The 22,664-nt window shown below is 45.7% G+C and overlaps 1 protein-coding gene across 14 annotated transcripts in view; it reads right to left on the bottom strand.

Moving 5' to 3' along the window:
• samd11 (sterile alpha motif domain containing 11) overlaps positions 1–22,664 on the bottom strand; it is a 347,655-nt gene that overhangs the window by 294,659 nt on the left and 30,332 nt on the right. The window contains exons 2-3 of one of the 14 annotated variants that reach the window (XM_059952307.1): positions 18,217–18,391; positions 13,652–13,743 (exon numbers count right to left, since the gene is read on the bottom strand). In XM_059952307.1, the coding sequence (XP_059808290.1) occupies positions 13,652–13,723 (72 nt within the window). In that variant the 5' untranslated portion in view covers positions 13,724–13,743; positions 18,217–18,391. Of the gene's footprint in view, positions 1–13,651; positions 13,744–13,845; positions 14,006–14,196; positions 14,374–14,779; positions 14,885–14,998; positions 15,042–15,166; positions 15,420–15,924; positions 16,893–16,945; positions 16,987–17,117; positions 17,137–18,216; positions 18,392–22,664 lie in introns of those variants that run through there. The other 13 variants (XM_059952312.1, XM_059952311.1, XM_059952300.1 and 10 more) reach the window with 13 other exon arrangements.

Genomic DNA, 22,664 nt, shown 5'->3' with positions numbered 1-22,664 from the left:
TGCTGACTTCACATGCTGCTACACTGCTGATTTGGGCAATATTGCTTTATGGTTAACACCTTGAATCTATTTATTATGTTCCTATCTTGATACATAACAGCTTGGTACGGCAACTGCTCTGCATGTGACCACAAGAAACTACAGAGAGTTGCGAACACAGCTCAGCAGATCATGGATACCAGTTTCCCTCTCCCCCCCATGGACTCTGTCTACACTCCTCAATCCCTCAGTAAAGCAGCTAGCATAATCAAGGACACCACCCACCCTGGACATTGTTTCTTCTCCTCTCCCCCATCAGGCAGAAGATACAAAAGTCTTAAAAGCATGCGCTACCAGGCTCAAGGACAGCTTCTATCCCACTGTAATAAGACAATTAAATTGTTTCCTGCTACGATAAGGCCTCACAATCCAGCTTCTCATAATCTTGCACCTTATTGTCTACCTGCACTGCACTTTCTCTGCAGCTGTTACACTTCATTCTACATTCTGTTACAGAAGGGGGTAGACCCACCAGCTCCATCATTGGCACTAGCCTACCCACCATCAACAACATTTTCGAAAGGCAATGGCTGAAAAAAAGGGGCATTCCTCATTCAGGACCCTCAATATCCAGGGCATGCCCTCTTCTCATTACTACCATAAGGAGGCACAGAAGCCTGAAGACACACACTCGATATTTCTGCCCTCAAGTTTCTGAATGGTCCATGAACACTACCTCACTAATCCCCTCCTTACTATCTAATTATTAATATAAGAGATTCTGCAGACGCTGGAAATCCAGAGCAACACACACAAAATGCTGGAGGACCACAGCATGTCAGGCAGCACGTATGGAGAGGAATAAACAGTCAAAATTTTGGGCCAAGATCCTTCATCAGGACTCCATTGACTGTTTAATCCCCTCCACAGATGCTGCATGACCTGCTGAGTTCCTCCAGCATTTTGTGTGGTTTATTTATTTTGCAATTTTTTTAAGGTATTGCAGTATACTGTTGCCGCTAAAGAACACATTTCACTACATATGTTAGTGATAATAAACTTGATCCAATTCTACCTCAGTGCACCGTGTAATGACCCAAGACCATAAGATACAGGAGAAGAATTAGGCCATTTGGCCCCTCGAGTCTGCTCTGCTATTTCATCACAGCTGATCCAATTTTCCTCAGCCCCAATCTCCTGCCTGATCTATGCAAGAAAACTTGTCACTGTATCTTCATACATGTAACCATAATAAACCATTTCCAATTACTGGAGATGTTGTTCCCCACCCCCCTTCTTTCCCCCCTCCCTGTCACGTCTGTAGAAACGTCTTTAAGTCTAACAGCTGGAATTCACAGAGGACATTATTTATAACCCGAAAAGACTAGTAATATCCGCCAACCTCCACAGCCCTAAGAGAAAAAAAATAACACACAGCCCAGCGAAGAGGAAACACGTTTCTCTGGGGGGAAAGCAGCTCCAGAGGTGTCAATATTGAAACCCAGAATACAACTACGCGTGGCTTTCACAACTTCCCATAAGGTGAGCCATTAGATTTGAGGCTGTAATATTTGTTTCCCCAGTGCAGATGGTCAAGGCAAAGGGCAAAGGCCGAAAAATCTCTTTCTTGGCCGTGACTGGAGGGACCAACAGTTCACTTTAATTAAACTTGGGAGATGAGGGCCAGGTTTACAAACCAGTCAAAATGAAGTGGGGAAATTGTCATTTTTCTTTTAAATGTAATTGTTTAGAGTGAGTTGCCCGCCATTCAAGCATGCTTATTAATTCATTGCTATTTTCTTAACGAGTCCACCCAGACTGTTAGTCAGCAGCCTGGCACATAACTCGGCATAATGTAAAGCAGGTTTGTCAGATTAGTGGAGGCAGAGGGTGGGGGGGGGGGGAGAGAGAGAGAGGTGGGGGAGTTGGGAGGGAAAGAAGGCATGGGGGGAGTGGGGAAGAGGGAAGGGAGAGGGAGAACAAGAGGTAGAAGGAGGGGAGGAGAGGTGGAGAGGGAGGGAAAGGAAGAGGGGGAGAGCAGAGAGGAAGGACAGAAAAGGGGATTGAGAGGAGGGGTGGGGGAGAGGGGGGAGAGGGGGGAGAGGGGGGAGAGGGGGGAGAGGGGGGAGAGGGGGGAGAGGGGGGAGAGGGGGGAGAGGGGGGAGAGGGGGGAGAGGGGGGAGAGGGGGGAGAGGGGGGAGAGGGGGGAGAGGGGGGAGAGGGGGGAGAGGGGGGAGAGGGGGGAATGAGAATGAATGAGAAAATGACATTGCCAAGTCCCTTTACAAAGCAAAAAGTCTTCCTGCGGACTCCAAGCCTGCACTTATTTATATATGTGAGAGAGAGAGAGGAGGGAGGTGGAGGGAGGAGAGGTTTACTGCCGATGGGGCGATAAGGAATGCAGCACACACTTGACCAGCCACTCCAATGCAGACGGCGGCGCGTTTTGGAATTGAGTGACCGCTGGTTTCCTGTGCGGGGGAAGCTACAATTCACAGCTGCACTGAATGTCTCGCCTCTCGTCTCCCTGCAGGTACCAGTAACCCGCAGCCACCATGAAAGACTTAAAAGGGCAACTCGTCAACCAACGTGGGCTTTTTTTTTCCAATTGACGCTCGCTTTTGGACGTGGAGACATTGCAACAGCACCAATGCGTCGCGCACCCTCAAACGGCTTTTAAACGCGCACCAATACCATAAAAATAGACAAGGTGGGGCCCACTTATGGCCAACATTTGGCAAGGAAGATGCTTTCTCCAACCCCGTGCATTACTGGAAGCCGCAACTGCCAAACAGACCAAGCTAGCGTGACTGAAGCAGAATTTCCACCTTGTGCTAAATAGGGAACTTTGTTAATGCTCAGTTTAAAATAGTCCAGCCACGTTTGGATTTAAAATTTAAACCACCATCCTCCCGTCCCAGAAAGAAATCCCCATGACTTGAAGCTAACACGGTCTTCAGAACTCGTCGGGATTTGAAATGTTAATACGATAAAACGTTAGAAGTCAAACGGAAAGCATTGGTAAAAAGTACAGTTGGCTTTTCGGCCCATTGAGGCTCCTGCACTTTAATTAGAACACTACAGGTTTTTTGGTTTCAGCTCGTTTCTGGACACCTTTGTTTGTTAACTGATATACACTTCTTCCAGCTGAACGTAGGGAGGATCTCAGCACTGAGGACATCTTCAAAAGACGATGCATCAAAAAGGTAGCATCTATCATTAAAGACCCCCATCACCCAGGCCATGCTACCATCAAGCAGGATGAGGTACAGGAACCTAAACACACTCAACATTTTTGGAACTGTTTCTTTCTGTGTCATCAGAATTCTGAATGGACAATGAACCCATGGAACTCACTATTTTTGGCTACCTTTTGCATGACTTGCTTAATGTAAATTTTATATATACATATATATAATTTACATAAAATCTTATTGTAAGTTATAGTATAAATATTGGCATTAAACCTGAAACACAACAGCAGGCTGTCCTCTGGATCACAGCAATAGCAAATACAAGGCTTTTCTTGTCACCAGCACTGCAGTAAGCGAAGACCACATGGATTTACACTCAGTGGACATGGTATTAGGATCCTCTGTACCTAATAAAGTAGCCACTTAGTTTCGGTTCGTGGTCTTCTGCTGCTGTAGCTCATCCATTTCAAGGTTCAAAGTGTAGTGTGTTCAGCTACTCTCTTCTGCTCACCTTTTTTGTAACATGTGGTTACAGTATTGGAGTTACTGTCACCTTCCTGTCAGCTTGAACCAGTCTGGTCATTCACCTCCGACCTCTCTCATTAACAAGGCATTTTCGCTCACAGAACTGCCACTTGCTGCACGTTTTCCTTTTTGTTTTTCTCACCATTCTCCAGGGAGTTTATGCATGAAAATCCCTGGAGATCAGTAGTTTCTGAGATACTCAAACCACCCTGTCTGGCACCAACAATCCAAAGTCACAGTCACTTATATCACATTTATTCCCTAGTATGAATCTTTGCATGCTTTTATGCATTGAGTTGCTGCCCTATGATTGGCTGATTAGATATTTGCATAAATGAGCAGGTGTACAGGTGTACTTAATAAAGTGGCCACCCAGTGAAGATTTGAATTGCAATTGACTGAGCATTCAAATATTAGGTACAAACATCTCCATACATCTGGTTGAAGAGTTGACATCCAATTTATCTACAGTCTGTGCAGAGTTAGACAATAACTTCACTGGAGAAGTCATTAAAATCTGCAGAGGAGTGTGGTGTGACATCTGCAGAAGGCCTCACCACCTCACCACATTTAAAAATTAGCTGGAAGTGGCTTGTGTGACCTGCAGGGTTGTGGATGAGGAACAAGGAAGTGAGGTTAAACTAAAGCCAATTTGGGGGCCAATGAGGGGCACAAAAGGCTGAATGGCCTGAATGACCTATAAATTATGACTATGAATGACATTACATGGCTTATTGAAAGTGCGTGTGTGTGCGCTCCTGGGTGTATACACAACTCTGGTCAACAAATGCAACTAAAATAGAGAGAATCCAAGCCTTTATATTCTGTTGCTACCAAAGTGTTTTTTTCTGTGCAACTCAAATATGCAAACATGCAGAGAGAATCAAAAGATGCTGTAAAGATAAACACGTTCTTAGCAAACTCTGAGAACACTCATCTAGAAAAATTCACCGAGTCCTTTCACCTTCACACTGATCACAGAACTGGCCACTGCACCTTAATTAGAGCATCTGACAGCACCAAATAGTTAGTAGGGATTAGTTTTTACTCTGGTTTTACTTAATGTAACATTATATTCTCATTAGCTCTGTTTATTGCTGCCGTAAACCAGACAGGGGACCACCGTGGACAGAAAGGCAATTTGATCTGTTTTTTTTAAACATGGCACACCATGTCATCTGGCAACATGGACACGCTATAATGTCCATGCAGCATACAAATATATAGATTTTTTTAAATTATGAACTTTGAAAAACTCACTGGGCTGCCTAGATTGGCCCACCAATTACCGTGAACTCTGCACATGGGTTTACTCATGATGCATCTTTACTACCACTTCCACATAATTGTAAATGTGGCTGAAAAACATGCAATATGCTCTCAAACCCATTCTTCCTGAACTATATTTCCAAAACTACATTTTGTGTTGTATACTTTAATACTGTAATGCTGTTGAATTGGACTCAATCATTTGTATAGATTTTTGGATCAAGAATTCAACAACTCAGTGATGGGAAAAAGAAAAAAAATTTTTTACTTAATTTATTAGTCATTTTCAGACACTACATTACTGGTAACTTGACAGTTTCCTGGTAACATTTTATCCTGTCTAGCTGGGAAATTTTCGACACTCCATCAAATGTGATATGAAAAAAATGTCAACCAACCAATGCATTTTTGTCAAATGCATTTGGAAATATACCAGTAGTTACCAGGCAAATATTTAAGTATTGAGTACTTGAATGAAGCAAACTTACTTTGCTCCCATTTCCATGTAACACTTGGCACCTAGTGTACATCCTCTTCTCTGCGTTCAGTCATTAAGATCCAATGAGTGGATTTCAATAAACTTCAATTTTTAACATAACTTGGATAACAAAATGACCATTTCCAAAGTTCATTAACAGCAATGAAGTTACCAGGAAAATATTTCTGAGTAACTGCCCATCATTAACAATATGAAACAGATCTTGAAAATGCATGACTGTGTTATAGTCCCTTGTTAAAGAATGGCCTGACTGGTTGAGGCCGACAGGAAGGCGACAGTAACGCAAGTAACCACACATTACAACAGCAGTGTGCAAAAGAGCATCTCTGAAAGCACAACACATCGAAACTTGAAGTGGATGGGCTGCATAGACCAAGAATGTACAGTCAGCGGCTACTTTATTAGGTACAGGAAGCATCTAATACTGTGGCCACTGATTGTTTGTTGACTGCAGATGCAGTCCAAGGAACCAGGAGGGTTTTTATTTGTTTATTGAGATACAGTGCAGAACAGGCCCAGCAACCCCCAATTTATCACCAGCCTAATCACAGGAAGATTTACAATGACCAATCAACCTACAAAAAAACAATGGGTCTTTGGATTTTGGGGGTACCTATTGAAAACCCACAAAGTCACAGGAAGAACATACAAACTCCTTACAGGCAGCAGCAGCAATGGAACTGGGGTCGCTGGTACTGTAAAGCGTTGTAGCTAACCACTACAAACATCACTACTAAACATCACTCTCTCCCACCTAACGCCAATCCTGTTATGTTGTGCTACACTGACGGAGAAGAAAGAAAAGTAAAGAGAACACAGACAAAGCATTGACAACTCGCCAGCTGGTGGTGAAGTGGCATCTGCACCAGACTTTGAGGGGAGTGGTCTCAGGTTCGAATTCAGACGACTGCTTGCATGCTTTCCACCTGTGCTGGGCTGAGCGTCAAGCTAGCAACTCGGCCTCGTAAAAAAACAGACAAATGCAAAAGGAACTGCAAAAAATACTGCCCGATGTGCCACAAGGCACGGAGACGACTAACAATTGACACCAAGGCTACAATAATTTTATACAATTATAAGCCTGATACAACCTAAACCAAATTACAAACTACAAGGTCGGCGGCCTTACAGACTGCCTGAAGTAAATGGTCTTCTTCAATTACAACATGAACACACATGTGGGGACATGAATATCTCAAGTTATACTGTACAGAATAAATTGCATTATAACTTAGAAATTGCAGTGATCTCTTCGACCCACCCACCATCAGATAGAAGACACTAGCATTAGGACAAGGTCTGTTAGGACAGGAAACAGCTTGACCTTATTTACTGATTAGACATCTTTTACTGCTGAACCTTTATAGTTGGGTAGGAACTGGGAAGAGACTAAGTTCCCCCAATGTAGCAAGGAACGAGTTACTTGACCTACCAAGTCAATGCCATGTCTTTTAAAGAGCTATCCAATTAATCCATGCTGCTGTCCTTTCCAATTAGCCTGATAAATTCTTCTCTTTCAAGTGCATACCCCATTACATTTTAAAAACTGCCCCAGGCCTTGAGACAACTGAACCCGCTGCCACCACACAGGTGTCATCACTTCTGAAGCGCCAGTTGCGTTACTGTTTATTTTTTGACTGAAGTTGTATATTCACCTTATTATTTGTTAATTTATTTGTAGCAGTATTGCCTTTGTGTTATGTATGAGTTATATGTGCTATGTTGTGCACTTCGGTCTGGAGGAACGTTGTTTCATTTGGCAGTATACAAGTATCATCCATTTGTTACATTCTGTGTCGTATGATGTGGGCGATCGTGGTCTTTCCATGACCATGATTGTTCTTGGCAATTTTTTTTCCAACAGAAGGGGTTTGCCATTGCCTTCTTCTGGGCAGTGTCTTTACAAGACGGGTGGCCCCAGCCATTATCAATACCCTTCAGAGATTGTCTGCCTGGTGTCAGTGGTCGCATAACCAGGTCTTGTGATATGGACCAGCTACTCATACGACCATCCACCACCTGCTCCCATGGCTTCTCATTACCCTGATCGGGGACGCAGTATGGTTAAATAAAATAAAATTGAATTTGAACTTGAATTCTGTTAGCTGATAATGCAATAGGAAAAGGGTTTGGCAATGAATCCTACAACTAGGCTGTGGGTTGAAATCCAATCAAAAGAAAGGTCTTCACATCAGTCCCATCAAAAACTTTAGAAATGGCAATGTCCAGTTCTTTAAAATTCATCCACAGTTAATTAGAGTCACTTTCAGAGCATGTGAAATAAAGTACAGGAGGATTTAAAAAAAAATGAAAGATTGAGATTTCAATGCTATGATTATTTGTGCACTATTTATTTCGTTATCAATGAAAGTCATGTACAGGGAACCTCATGCTGGTGCCAAATATCTTTGGGTGCATTTTGATTGTGACATGTTGATGTTAGGATCAAACATGCATCCCCTCAGAGTTCATCAACTCCTAGCCTCCCCCCCCCCACCATCACCACAGTAGAATAGCAGTTAGTGCGACGTTATTACAGATCGGGGCATACCAGAGTTCAGAGTTCATTTCCGGCAACATCTGCAAGGAGTTTGTATGGTCTCTCCATGAACCTCATGGGTTTTACGCAGCCGCGTCGGACTGAGGTTGAGAGGACTCGGATTGGCAGATGAAGGCTGTGGGTCAGCGATTGCTCCCCATGGGAAGACCGAGCTGGAGACGTTGCTCTCCTCGATGCTGACTGAGGATGCTTTCAAAATTCTGAGATTTATCTGATTATTAGTGTGGGCTGTAGTTTATATTAGTCTCCTTCAGTTTTCTGTGCTTTCTTTCTCGTTGCTGATTGGCGGGAGGGCAATATGCTACTTTTTTTGGCGAGGGAGGGTTTTCTTGTTGGTGATTTTCAGTGTGAGTGATCTGTTAGGTTTTTGTGTGCGAGAGAGGGGTTGGGGGTTTGACATTACTCTCACTGGGTTTTTTTGGGAGGGGCTTGGGGGTTAGGGGAAAGATCATTTAGCTGTCAAGTCCGGGTGAGTGATCCACTTTATTGTGTCGGGGGGGGGGGGGGAAGGACGGGTTGATGTTTTTTCATTCACAGACTTCAATGGTTTTTCTGTATTTCATGTCTATCTGGAGAAGACGAATCTCAGAGTTGTATTCTCCATACATACTTTGATAATAAAATGAACCTTTGTTTCCTCTGGGTGCTCTGGTTTCCTCCCACATTCCAAAGATGTACGGGTTAGTAGGTTAATTTGTTATTGAAATTGTCCTGTGATTAGGCTGGGGCTAAATAGATGGGTTGCCATGCAACATGGCTCATTGGGCTGGCAGAGTCTGTTCTGCACTGTATTTCTAAATAAAAACAAAATCTCACCACCTCGTTCTCTGTATCATAGTCAAGAGTACACAGCTGAGTGTCCTACAGGCATTGGGAGAAATCCTTAATTATACTGTGGAGGTGTCGTTTCTATCATTTGCTTCGTCACTTCTCAGTGGTAAAAGGACCTCCTTATTTGCAGACTATATAAAGATAGGTGGTGGGGCAGGTATTGTTGAAGAAGCAGGTAACTTGCTGAAGGATTGGACAGGTTAAAAGAATGGGCAAAAAGGTAACCCATGAAGAAGATGGAATACATTGTCAGGAAGTGCATGGTCACACACTTTGGTAGAAGGAATAAGGGTGTAGACTCTTTTCTAACCAGGGAATGAACTCAAATCAGAGATAGCAAATACAATGTTAGCATTCATTTAAAGAGGACTAGAATATAAGAACAAGGATGTGATGCTGAGGATTTATAAGGCATTGGTCAGACCACACTTGGAGTGTTGTGAGCAGTTTTGGGCCCCTTATTTAAGAAAGGATATACTGACATTGCAGAGGGTCTGGAGGAGGTTCAGAAGAATGATCCTGGGAATGAAGGGGTTAAAGTATGAGGAACATTTTATAGCTCTGGGCCTGCACTCACTGGAGTTTAGAAGAATGAAGGTGGGCTCTCATTGAAACCTATCGAATATTGAAAGGCCTGGATAGCATAGACGTGGAAAGGATGTTTCCAATAGTGAGGGAATCTAGGACCAGGGGGCACAGCCTCAAAAGAACCATAGGAGCAGAATTAGGCCATTCAGCCCATCATGTCTGCTCTGCCATTCCAGCATAGCTGACTTATTATCCCTCTCAACCCCTCTCCCCATAACCTTAAACATCTTGACTAATCAAGAACCTTTCAGCCTCCAGTTTAAACATACCCGATGATTTGGCCTCCACAGCCATTTGTGGCAATAAATTCTGCAGATTCACCACCTCCTGGCTAAGAAATCACTCCTCATCTCTGTTCTAAAGGAACATCCTTCTATTCTGAGGTTATGCCCTCTGGTCCCAGACCACCCCCAATATAGCAAATGTCCTCTCCACATCCATTCTGTCTAGGCCTGTCAATATTCAGTAGGTTTCAATGAGATCCCTCCCCCTCATTCTTCTAAACTCCAGTGAATACAGGCTCAGAGCTACAAACATGCCTCATATGTTAATACTTTTATTGCCAGGATCATTCTCGTCAACCTCCTCTGTCCCTCTCCAGTGCCAGTCTCCCTAAACTCCACTAAAATTGCTCTGTTTAAAGTTGTAGAATGGTCCAACCACTTACTGTGGCTTCTGAAACTCAACATCCACTTGCAGCCATCTCTGTGTTGGACCTGCTCCCGCAATAGACTTACTATTTCTCAAACAATAGTTCAAAATGGACAGACACATACGAGATACTCCAGTGCCACTGAAACAGCAGTGTGGAAAGTACGTCACGAATCAATATCCAGACACAAAAGAGATTCTGCAGATGCCGAAAATCTGGAGTGACACACACAAAACACTGAAGGAACTCAGAGGGTCAGGCAGCATTTATCAATCCCACATCTAGCAGACTGAGTGGTGTCATAACAACAACCTCTCACTCAATGTCAGCAGGACCAAGGAACTAACTGTAGACTTCAGCAGGGGGAAACCACAAGTCCATGAGACAGTTCTCATCAGAGGATCAGAGGGTTATGAACTTTAAATTCCTCAGTGTTACTATTTCAGAGGATCTGTCCTGCACCCAGAACATGAGTGGAATTGCAAAGAAAGCATGGCAGCGCCTCTACTTCCTTAGGAGTCTGCGAAGATTCTGCATGACATCTAAACTTTGACAAACTTCTATAGATGTGCGGGGGAGAGTGCATTCGTTGCTTGTGTCACGGCCTGGCATGGATACACAAATAGCTTTGAACAGAAAAAAAAGGTAGTGGATTCAGCCCAGTACATCACTTTAAGGGCTTTTATTGCATTATCTTAAGTTCTCATCATCTATTGCTATTTATTTATATTTGCATTTGCACAATTTGTTGTCTTCTGCACTCCATTTGATCTTTCATTGATCCTGTTATAGGTACTATTCTATAGATTTGCTGAGTATGTCCACAGGAAAATGAATCCAGAGTTGTATATGGTGGCATATATGTACCTTGATAATAAAATCTACTTTGAACTTTAATGAAGTATCTTTACTGAAATGTCAACTTTCCATTTCCCCTCCAAAGAAACAACACACAAAACGCTGGAGGAACTCAGCAGCTCAGGCAGTATCTATGTTACGAAATAAACTGTCAACATTTCGGGCCAAAACCCTTCATCAGAACTGAAATGTCAACTGTTTACTTCCCTCCACAAATGCTGCCTCACCTGCTGAGTTCCTTCAGCATTTTGTGTGTTAACTCCGGATTTCCAGCACCTGCAGAATCTCTTGTCCAAACTTAAAAGTTCAAAGTAAATTTATTATCAAAGTACATATTTGTCAACCCTCAGATTTATTTTCCTGCAGGCATTCACAGTAGAATCAAGAAATAAAATCAAATCAATGAAAAACTACACAGAAAGACTGACAAACAACCAATGTCCTTGTGTTTATGATTTGTCCATTTTGTGTGTGTTGCTTTGGATTTCAAGCATTTGCAGAATCTCCTTTGGTTAAGGTATATCCCTTCATAGAAACCGTCTGATTCAAGATTCATAGAAAGGGTGCAGAGGAGATTTACAAGGATGTTGTCTGGATTGGGGTGCATACCTTACGAGAATAGGTTGAGTGAACTTGGCCTCTCCTCCTTGGAGCGACAGAGGATGAGAGGTGACCTGATAGAGGTGTACAAGATAATGAGAGGCATTGATCGTGTGGATAGTCAGAGGCTTTTTCCCAGGGCTGAAATGGCTAGCATGAGGGGACATAATTTTAAGGTGCTTGGAAGTAGGTACAGGGGAGATGTCAGGGGTAAGTTTTTTTAAAAAAACAGAGTGGTGAGTGCGTGGAATGGGCTGCCAGTGGCAGTGCTGGAGGCAGAAATGATTGAGTCTTTTAAGAGACTCCTGGATGGCCATATTGAGTTTAAAAAATAGAGGGCTATGAGTAAAGCCTAGGTAGTTCTGAGGTAGGGACATGTTCGGCACAGCTTTGTGGGCCAAAGGGCCTGTATTGTGCTGTAGGTCTTCTATGTTTCTAAGATTCAAGATTGTTTGTCATTTCCAATACACAAGTGTAAAGGAAAATGAAATAATTGTTACTCTGGATCTGGGTCGACAAAAAAAAGATAAAGAACACAATATGAAAAACGCAATTAATATAAATTCATAAGAGAGCTTATCCACATAGATTGATTGTATGGCCATAAAGTGACGCTAGGCACAGGAGTGTCTGTTCATAAGGTGACTGATAAAGTAGTGGTGCTTGGGGGTGTGGAGGGGTGGGTTAGTGGGTGGAGGTGTTGATCAGCCTGACTACTTGAGTCCTGGTGTGGATGTTATACAGCCTCCTCGCTGATGGGAGTGGGACAAACAGACCATGAGCAGGGTGGGTGGGACCCCCTATAATATTGTTGACCTTTCTGCACACACACACACGTCCTTGATGGTACGGTGGATGTGTTGGGCAGTCTTGAATACCCATTCTCTCTGCCGCAGTGCAGTTTACATACCATGCAGTGATGCAGCATGTTCGGATGCTCTCCAGCATTTCATGTATTGCTAAACATCCATACCCATAAGTACTAAATGCAGAGGAGGGGTTCATTATTGTTATTGTGCCATTTAATCAAACCAGACACTGAGAACTAGGTAAGTGGTTGAAAGTGGAAAATGCATTGACTTAGATTTTCCATTTATGCTATGTGGCAATGCATGCAGAATGAACGCAAAATTAATTAAACTTCAGACGAATGAGGTGACTTTACTAAGACATAAACATTTCCAAGTAATCTTAAAAAGTTAAATGTTAAGTGCATCTTGAGGGAATGTCTGCTCTCAGAGGAGTGTGCGCGTTTGGAATCCTCTCTCCTGGACAGTTATGGGGACTGACTCATTGAATACATACAGACTCGAGATAGACGGATCCTTGGCTTCTGAAGGGGAAGTCGAAGGATATGGGGAACAGAAAGGAATAAGAAGCTAGCGCCAGGAATGGATTAGTAATTGAGTGGCTGGACTGTCCCGGGGGCCCGAGTGACTGACTTCTGCTTCTTTTTCTTAATTGAGCTGACACCAACGCGACTATTTGATTACTTAAACAGAAAATTGTACAAAATCGCTGTTTTCTTGTGGCAGTCCTCTTAAGGTCGCCCGACGTGTTAGTTTAATCATCTTAAACCCGTGCAAGCAACTTCCACAGGAAGACCAAGAGAGAACGCGCCTTGAAGCGAATTGGCCAAACTTTTTTTCTTTTACAAAAATAGCCCACAGTATTTGGAGGTGATTGAAGCCGGTAAATTGATTAACGACCTAGAATCCTCCCACCCTCCGCCCCTGGGAAGAGACCGAGACTGGACTCTGGTGATTGATAGTGAGGAGAGAGGCGGCTTAGATTGTGTTTGTCATTCACTAGGGGGTGGTCAAGTCAGGAAAGGACCATCAGTTGTTTTGAGTTTCACCGAAGGTTTCCGGCGTGTGAGTTTAAAGTCGCGGCTGTTTGTTTTCTGAGCTTGTATTAACCCCCCACCAACAGAAACGAGACCCCCCACTAATAATCACATCGTTATTGTCTTAACAAAAGTCAATCAGCACGATTTTCATTGCATTAATATATATACTTTTCTTATAAAATACTTCTGCATCCACAACCACGACGGAAAGAGATATTAATTTTTTTTTAAAGTTAGCAGGACTTACCACCGGAGATGAAATTCGGCAACCGGGACAGTCACAGATTGGCGGGTGTACCTGTAAGATTCCCTTTGACATAAGTGTCTTCAAACTTTTCCCTGCGTTAGAGAGGAAAATAAATGAAATTACTGTGAGAAAAAAAATAATGCGAGCTGCGCAACGCCACCGTTTGTGTGAGGAGGAAATTCTTATTAATTCACCTCTCAAGTGTGCACGGTCCTCCTTAAATACACATTGGCGAGGCTACGAGCGATCCCTACAACCACGGCAACGCGACCTTAAAAATACCGGGAAGCGCATTTCCCTTCCTCCTCTTTCATCTCGGCTCTGTCACACGAGCAGAAAATTGTTGGTTTACAATTAAAGCGACGCAACTCTTGAGGAAGTGCGGCAGTTTTGCTTATTTGTAACAATGGCTGGCGAATGTTGTTTGTAGAGGCCGAGGCACACGCTGGTAAAGAGCGCACCGGGGGGGCGGGGGGGGAGCACAGCCCGAAGCCAGACACTTAGCGCAGCCAGATGCAGAGTCAAAGAGCCAGAGAGACTAATACCGTAATACTGGCAGGACCTGCGAGAGAGTGGCGCGGCGAAGCCAGACGGTGCAGCAGACGCTTCGCACGGCCAGAAGCCGAGTCTCAGAGCAACAGTGCGAGAGAGAGGCTCACACCGTCAGAGCCAGGCTGCTGTCGAGACCAACTCTCTCAGGACGGTGTCCGGGAGTCGCTGCCTGGCCAGAGGGGCCAGTGTTCCCCGCCCAGGCACTGCCAGGGATCCAATGGATTATCAGAGAGACAAGTGTCTCTGCCGAAACACTGTCAGATGGTCGCTGGATACGAGGGGGACAGGAGCCTCTGTCCAGACATTGTCAGAAAGTCACTGAATACCAGTGTCACTGTATATCAGAGAGACAAGTGTCTCTGTACAGACACTGTTACAGTCACTGGATGCCAAAGACCAGCGTCTCTCTATGGACACTGTCTGGGAGTCACTGAATACCAGAGGGACCACTGTCCTGTCACTGGATACCAAAGAACGGTGTCTCTGCCCAGGGTGCCCCTCGCAGAGACACTATAAGGGGGAGGGGGTCACCGTAAGCCAGAGTGAAGAACACACTAAAGCCAGACAGTGACTCACACTCGGCAGCAGACGACAGCTCCCCCGGCCCGGCTCCGTTCCAGGGGCAACTGCACATGGCGAGCCGCCAGCACCACTACCACACCGCAAGAGTTAAAACAGCCGCGCCGGCAACGCCGCGGGTGGGCAGCAGGTCCCACCCACGCCTCCCCAGCGAGAACCACCCGCACTTCAGCATGGAAACTCGCCAAGCCCGCAGTTACCGGCGCTGTCACTGACCATATCAAGAACACTGCTGGCCCAGGGAGCGAGGAATCGCATTCCATCCTCACTTCCCGACTCAACCAGCCTCTTAATACATTCCTCCACAACAGCCCCCCCCCCCACCCAACCCGCTCCACCCCCGGCCAGCTCGTGTTAATGAATACAGACAGCCGTTTAACTCACTTGATCTCACGGCCGGACTCGCTTGCTTCCCGGTTTCCCTTAAACTTTCGAACCGTTCACCGGCAAAAGCACCGTATAACAAACCGTGCCACTCCTTTCCCCACCTCCCCAAAACACACACATACACAAAGGTTCAATTATTTATAATTTCTGCTTAGCCAGAGCCATCCTGACGGCTGTGTCTGGGATACGGCTTCTCCCGGCTGTCTGACTTTTTGGTTCGTGTCTCTCCTCTCTCTCATTTCCCAAACTTCACAGGCCAGCGGCAGACAAGTACATCCCTCCAACCACCACTCCACCCCCCCCCCCCCCGCGAAACAAAATATCGCTGCTGCTAGGTAACCTGGGGGAGGGGAGGAGCGGGGGGGGGGGGTGCGGAAGAGGTCAGGTGTAAGTAACCATTATCACCTTTTGATCGTCTGCTGGGTTGGCGTTAGTTAATTATTGGTTGAACAAATCATCTATTGGCCCAGTTTACCTGCACCCGGTGCGGTTGATCCAACTTTTACGCACGTTAACTTCCTCAAAACACGGACTGTCCCCAAGTGTACAATAATCACATTGCAACCTCTTCCTCCCCTCTATTGACAGAAGCAAAGCTCTCTCTCTCTTTCACTCACACACACATACACACACCTTCCCTCTCTCCATTTCTCTTTCTCAACCTCGCTCTCTCTCCCTCCTTCTCTCTCCGAACCTCGCTCTCTTTCCTTGTCCTCCCTCTCTCTCCCTCTAGCTTCACCCTCGCATGCACCCACCTTTGTGCCTTATGCTCCGTTTCCAGTCCTTGGCTGTCTCTCTGCCGCTGACGAACTGAAATTCATTGGGGGTCAGCCACTCGCCCCGGTAGCGGATGGAGGGTCCCTTGCTGCCTTGGCACAGTTTATGGATGTAGAGGAGGGCTTTGTTTTCTCCGCACTCTACTTCGATGCAGGGTTCCCCGTTGTCAAAGATCGGCTGGAAATCTGGAACGGAATGGAAGCGCTCTAGCATCAGGTCGCCCGGGTGGGCAGCCTCGGGAAGCCCCAGGAAGGCACGGTGGCGCCGGCTGAAGATGTGGTCGTAAGGCGCAGGGTGTGGGGTCACCATTGGGATGGACAGAGGGGCCAGATATTCGGGAAGACTGTCCAGCAGCCCCCGAGTGACCATTTCCCCATCGGTTTTCTCCTTCTTGATAGCAGGCATCCTCATGTATACGCTCGCTACAAGTTCCTCTCCCCGTAGTTTCTCCTTCCGAGCGAAGCCGTTAAAATGCGGGAACTGTTTCGACCCGTGATATCCCCAGCGCTCACGCAGGGATGACTTGTTCGCTTTACTTAGATCTAACACTTCGACCTCTGCCGTCGCTCTAATCTGTCTCCCCGTACCTGACATCTCGGAAAGGTACTCGCCGCCGTGTACATTATCTTGGCGAAATGCTTATTGATCCGCTATCGACCCACCTTCTCGCTGAAGCGTTTTTCTAACTGATTACCTTTCTCTTATTTCCGGGCGAGGACGAAACTAGCAGCGGTTTTAAAATTCGATTTTAACCTCACAGTTCGAGATAAAGTTATCCCCTCCCGACACTTTCCATCAATAAACCTTAAGCGGATCAGCCGTGTCAGAACGCTTGATAAAACCCACTTCCTAAAAGTTGTATAATCTCCATAAAATGTTAAAGTTTCTTAAAATAATCTCCCCCCTCTTTAGATTTCTAAAAAAGACCAGAATTTCTGTTTTAAAGACATAGCAAGTTATTACTTCTGAAAAGCCTCATACAATTTATTTTAAACCTACATTTTTGTTTCTGGGAGTCACGCTTTAGTTCAGAGACGAAACATGATTTGCCCTCTCTGCCGCTGCTAAGTTGGCCCATTTAACCATCGTAGGCTGTCAGTGAAAGGAAAGGGGGTGCGATACGTACGACCCAGTGACATAATCTGTCCAATTAATTAAAGAATATTCCCACCTTCACCCGCGCACACTCAATGAGCTCCGACTTTTGGAGATTTTCAATCCAATCCACTAATGTTTTCCCAAAGTATTTTCTCTGTGTTTGGAGCTGCCCTCGACTCCAAAGCAATGTTTACAAATAGTTCCTCTTTTTTTTAAAAAAAATTCAGAACAGCGCGTCTGCACGGGGCGACACACACACACACACGCAAAATGCTGGAGGAACTCAGCAGATCAGGCAGCTTCTATGGAGAGGAATAAACAGTCGATGCTTGGGCCCGAGACCCTTCATCGGAACTGGTGTCTCGGCCCGGAACGTCGGCTGTTCAATCCTTTCCTGAGATGTTGCCTGACCTGCTGAGTTCCTTCAGCATTGTGTATGTGCGCGCGCGCCTGTGTATGCGCGTTGCTCCGGATTGTCAGCATCCGCAGAATCTCTCGGGTTTATCACCTGCGCATCCCAGACCCGTCAGTGTCACAATAGAGATGAGATGGAAAGAACACAGAGGACCAGGAAGACGGACAAGTGAGGGCAAGTTCCCATTTATGACAGAGATTCGCCACCCACTCAGAAACTAAACGTACAAAAATAGAACACAATATAGGAAAAGGCCTTTTGTTTAAATTAGTACTCAATTAAATTAGTAATCAAATGGCCAACTAACCACTTCCGCCTATGCAATGTCCATCTCCTTCCATTTTCCTCACATCCATGTGCCCATCTAAATGCCTCTAAAATCCATAATGCCTACCTCTACCAGCACCCCAAGCAGTGCATTCTACCACCACGCTATGTGTAAAAAAACTTGCCCCTCACATCTCCTTTGAAATTACCCCTCTCACCTGGTATTAGACATTTCAGCCCTGAGGAAAAAAAGATACTCTTATGCCTCTTATAAACCTTTATCAGATCTCCACCTCCCCCGCCCCCACCACTACAACCTCCGCCGCTCCAGAGACATGGACCCAAGTTCGTCCAGCCTCTCCTGATAGATGCGCCATGTAATCCAGGCAGTATCCTGACAAGCCTCTTCAGCGCCCTCACTCAGTATCAAATCTCCCCGGACGGTGTCGCCAACAATTGAATAACCCTCATGAAGTTCAGAGTATTGTACCTGGGTCTCTGCGATCATCCGCAGAGAGGGATAACGGCGTGACAGTTTGTTTTTCTTCCCGCTCTATGCAATCTGACAGTGCCTGCAGGATTCAATCAGCATTGGACAGACAGGTCGACGAACGTTCAGCTTCCCTTCTGAGTTAACATCAAGCCATTTTGATACCGGTGGGAACCTAGATGTTTTTTTAAAGTATGAGTTAGTGCTGTTGTAGTTTACAGGACAGTTTTTGCGCAGGTCGAACCCGTCCAGTATCGGTTTCTTTACTTAAGGGAAGGATGTTGCCGCATTAGAAATATTTCGGTGAAGGTTTATTAATTTTGATTTTAGTTATTTTAGAGATATAGCACGATTACAGGCCCAATGAACCCGCGCCGCCAATTACACACGTGACCAATTAACCTATCAAGTGGTAGGTCCTTGGACCGAGGGAGGAGATCGGAGTACCTAGGGAAAACCCAAGCGGTCACGGGGAGAACGTACAAACTCCTTGCAGAACTGAACCCGGGGCGCTGGAGTTTTAAAGCTTAACATTGACCGCTGTGCTACAGTGCCTTCCTGTTGAGCGAACTGCTTTCTGGAACGGGCGTGTTCTGAGATGTGTGCGGGCTTCTGAAGGGGTGAAATAGGACTTCATTGAAACTGACCCTCAGTGGCCGCTTTATTAGGTACTGTACCTTTTTTACCTAATAAAGTGGCCACTGAGTGTATGTTCGTGGTCTTCTGCTGCTGTAGCCCATCCACTTCAAGGGTTGACATATACGTTCAGGGATGACGTTCTGCACATCACTGTTGTAACATACACTTATTTGAGTTACTGTCGCCTTCCAGTCAGCTCAAACCAGTCTGGCCATTAACCTTTGACTTCTCTCATTAACAAGGCAATTTCACACACAGAGCTACCACTCACTGGATGTTTTTTTTTTGTTTTGTTTTTCTCACCATTCTCTATAAGCTCCAGAGACTGTCGTGCATGAACATCCCAGGAGATCAGCAATTTCTAAGATACTCAAACCACCCTGTCTGACACCAACAGTCATTCCACAGTCAAAGTCACTTAGATCACAATTCCTCCCAATTCTGATGTTTGAACTTAACTTCTTGGCCACATCTGCATGCTTTTATGCATGGAGTTGCAGCAACATGATTGGATGATTAGATATTTGCATTAACAATATCCCGAATAAAGTGGCCATGGAGTGTGTAAGATCCTGGGCTGGGGGAACATTTCTTAACTGGAATAAGTGTGGGGAAGTTGGGAGGTAACTGTCCCATATAAGGAGAAACCAGTTTAAGATGATGATGGGGCCACTTTGTCTCTCTCGAAAGTCATGAAAGCTGGGAAATCACAAGATGTGATTGATTATTGATTATTATTAATGAATAGCTAGAATCTTCATAAATGAGAAGGTGGAAGTTCATGAGGGTTGAGTTTTCAAAAAGCAGATCAGCCAAGATCTGATTAGCCAGTAAACAGGCTTGATGGGCTGAGTGGCCACTGCTGTTCATAACTCACATTTGTTGAGTGACTACAATGTCCACCTTGTCAGCGCACTTCACTGAATATTTGGGCACAGATACAACAGAATTCATAAGTTCATCTTCCAACCCTTCAAACTCCAGCTGAGCTTCATTTAGGGAGAGTTTAAACAAGTATCCCACTCCTCCTGGCTTCCACTGAAAACGGATAAAAGCTGTATCACAAACAGCTTAATCAAGGACCTCTCCCATCCTGGTCATTCTCACTTCTCTCTTCTCCTGTCAGGCAAGTGATATGAAGTTTGAACACAAGAGATTCTGCAGATGCTGGAAATCTAGAGCAACACACACAAAACACTGGAGGAACTCAACTGGTCAGGCAGCATCTATGGAAAAGAGTAAATAGTCAATGTTTCGGTCAGAGACCATTTAATTTTTTTTTATTTTGATGATATACAGTGTGGAACAGGCCCTTCTGGCCCTTTGAGCAAATGGTGCCCAGCAAACCCCAAATTTAATTCTAGCCAAATCATGGGACAATTTACAATGACCAATTAATCTACTGGCCAGAAACAGGAGGGACTGGAGGAAACCCACGTGGTCACAGGGATAACTCCTTACTGGCAGTAGCAGGAATTAAACCCAATGCCTGCAAATCATGAGTTGGTCTGTCCTGGAGGACGGTGAATGTGGGTGTAAGGGAGGAATGGATAGTTGGTTTGTGTTCTCCTCTCAGAGGATTGTCAGCTTGTCGTGGTGGAGAGGTTTGTGAGTTTCTGACATCCCGAGGGTGATATTGTCTGGAGTTTAGCTCCTGGTAGGGTCACCCATGATGGTAAGTTCAAGGGGGAGATTACAAACAAAAAGAGATCCAGCCAAAACGCCAACAGTGGAACTGGTGGAAGTTGATGACATATCACAACGGCAGTGAAGAGTCTCCAGTCTTCTGGCACTCCATGCCACTGATCTGTCAAGGACCAAGTGGTGGCTGCCTGTGCATTCGCCTCCCAATGTTAAACATAGTTACGCAAGGCATTCTCCATTAAGGAAACCACCCTAACATCCCACAATAAAAACCGCGGTGATCAGCAAGAGGTGACGGGTGCAGGTTGTGAGGTCTGGAAGCCCCTCGTCTAGAATATGCGGCTTCTAGATCGGCATCTACAGCCGCTTGAGGACCCACCAATAGACAACCACTACAGTCACCTGAGGACCACCAATAGACAATCCCTACAGTCACCTGAGGACCCACCAATAGACAACCCCTACGGTCACCTGAGGACCCACCAATAGACAACCCCTACAGTCACCTGAGGACCCACCAATAGACAAACCCTACAGTCACCTGAGGACCCACCAATAGACAATCCCTACAGTCACCTGAGGACCCACCAATAGACAAACCCAACAGTTACCTGAGAACCCACCAATAGACAATCCCTACAGTCACCTGAGGACCCACCAATAGACAATCCCTACAGTCACCTGAGGACCCACCAATAGACAATCCCTACGGTCACCTGATGACCCACCAATAGACAATCCCTACAGTCACCTGAGGACCCACCAATAGACAATCCCTACAGTCACCTGAGGACCCACCAATAGACAATCCCTACAGTCACCTGAGGACCCACCAATAGACAAACCCAACAGTCACCTGAGGACCCACCAATAGACAATCCCTACAGTCACCTGAGGACCTACCAATAGACAATCCCTACGGTCACCTGAGGACCACCAATAGACAAACCCTACAGTCACCTGAGGACCACCAATAGACAAACCCTACAGTCACCTGAGGACCACCAATAGACAATCCCTACAGTCACCTGAGGACCACCAATAGACAATCCCTACAGTCACCTGAGGACCACCAATAGACAACCACTACAGTCACCTGAGGGTCACTAATAGACAATCCCTACGGTCACCTGAGGACCCACCAATAGACAATACCTACGGTCACCTGAGGACACACCAATAGACAATCCCTACGGTCACCTGAGGACCCACCAATAGACAATCCCTACGGTCACCTGAGGACTCACCAATAGACAATCCCTACGGTCACCTGAGGACCCACCAATAGACAATCCCTACGATCACCTGAGGATCCACCAATAGACAATCCCTACGATCACCTGAGGTCCCACCAATAGGCAATCCCTACAGTCACCTGAGGACCCACCAATAGACAACCCCTACGTTCACCTGAGGACCCACCAATAGACAATCCCTACGGTCACCTGAGGACCCACCAATAGACAATCCCTACAGTCACCTGGGACCCACCAATAGACAATCCCTACGATCACCTGAGGACCCACCAATAGACAACCCCTACGGCCACCTAAGGACCCACCAATAGACAATCCCTACGGTCACCTGAGGACCCACCAATAGACAATCCCTACAGTCACCTGGGACCCACCAATAGACAATCCCTACGATCACCTGAGGACCCACCAATAGACAACCCCTACGGCCACCTAAGGACCCACCAATAGACAATCCCTACAGTCACCTGAGGACCCACCAATAGAAAATCCCTACGGTCACCTGAGGACCCACCAATAGACAATCCCTACGGACACCTGAGGACCACCAATAGACAATCCCTACGGTCACCTGATGATCCACCAATAGACAACCCCTACAGTCACCTGAGGACCCACCAATAGACAATCCCTACGGTCACCTGAGGACCCACCAATAGACAACCCCTACGGTCACCTGAGGGCCCACCAATAGACAATCCCTACGGTCACCTGAGGACCCACCAATAGACAACCCCTACGGTCACCTGAGGACCCACAAATAGACAACCCCTACGGTCACCTGAGGACCCACCAATGGACAATCCCTACGGTCACCTGAGGACCCACCAATAGACAATCCCTACAGTCACCTGAGGGCCCACCAATAGACAATCCCTACGGTCACCTGAGGACCCACCAATAGACAAT

Source organism: Hypanus sabinus, chromosome 27, assembly GCF_030144855.1.
Source record: "Hypanus sabinus isolate sHypSab1 chromosome 27, sHypSab1.hap1, whole genome shotgun sequence".
Lineage (NCBI taxonomy): Eukaryota > Metazoa > Chordata > Chondrichthyes > Myliobatiformes > Dasyatidae > Hypanus > Hypanus sabinus.
Note: the sequence above shows the minus strand (reverse complement) of the source record. Positions and strands in the feature narration are given on the sequence as shown.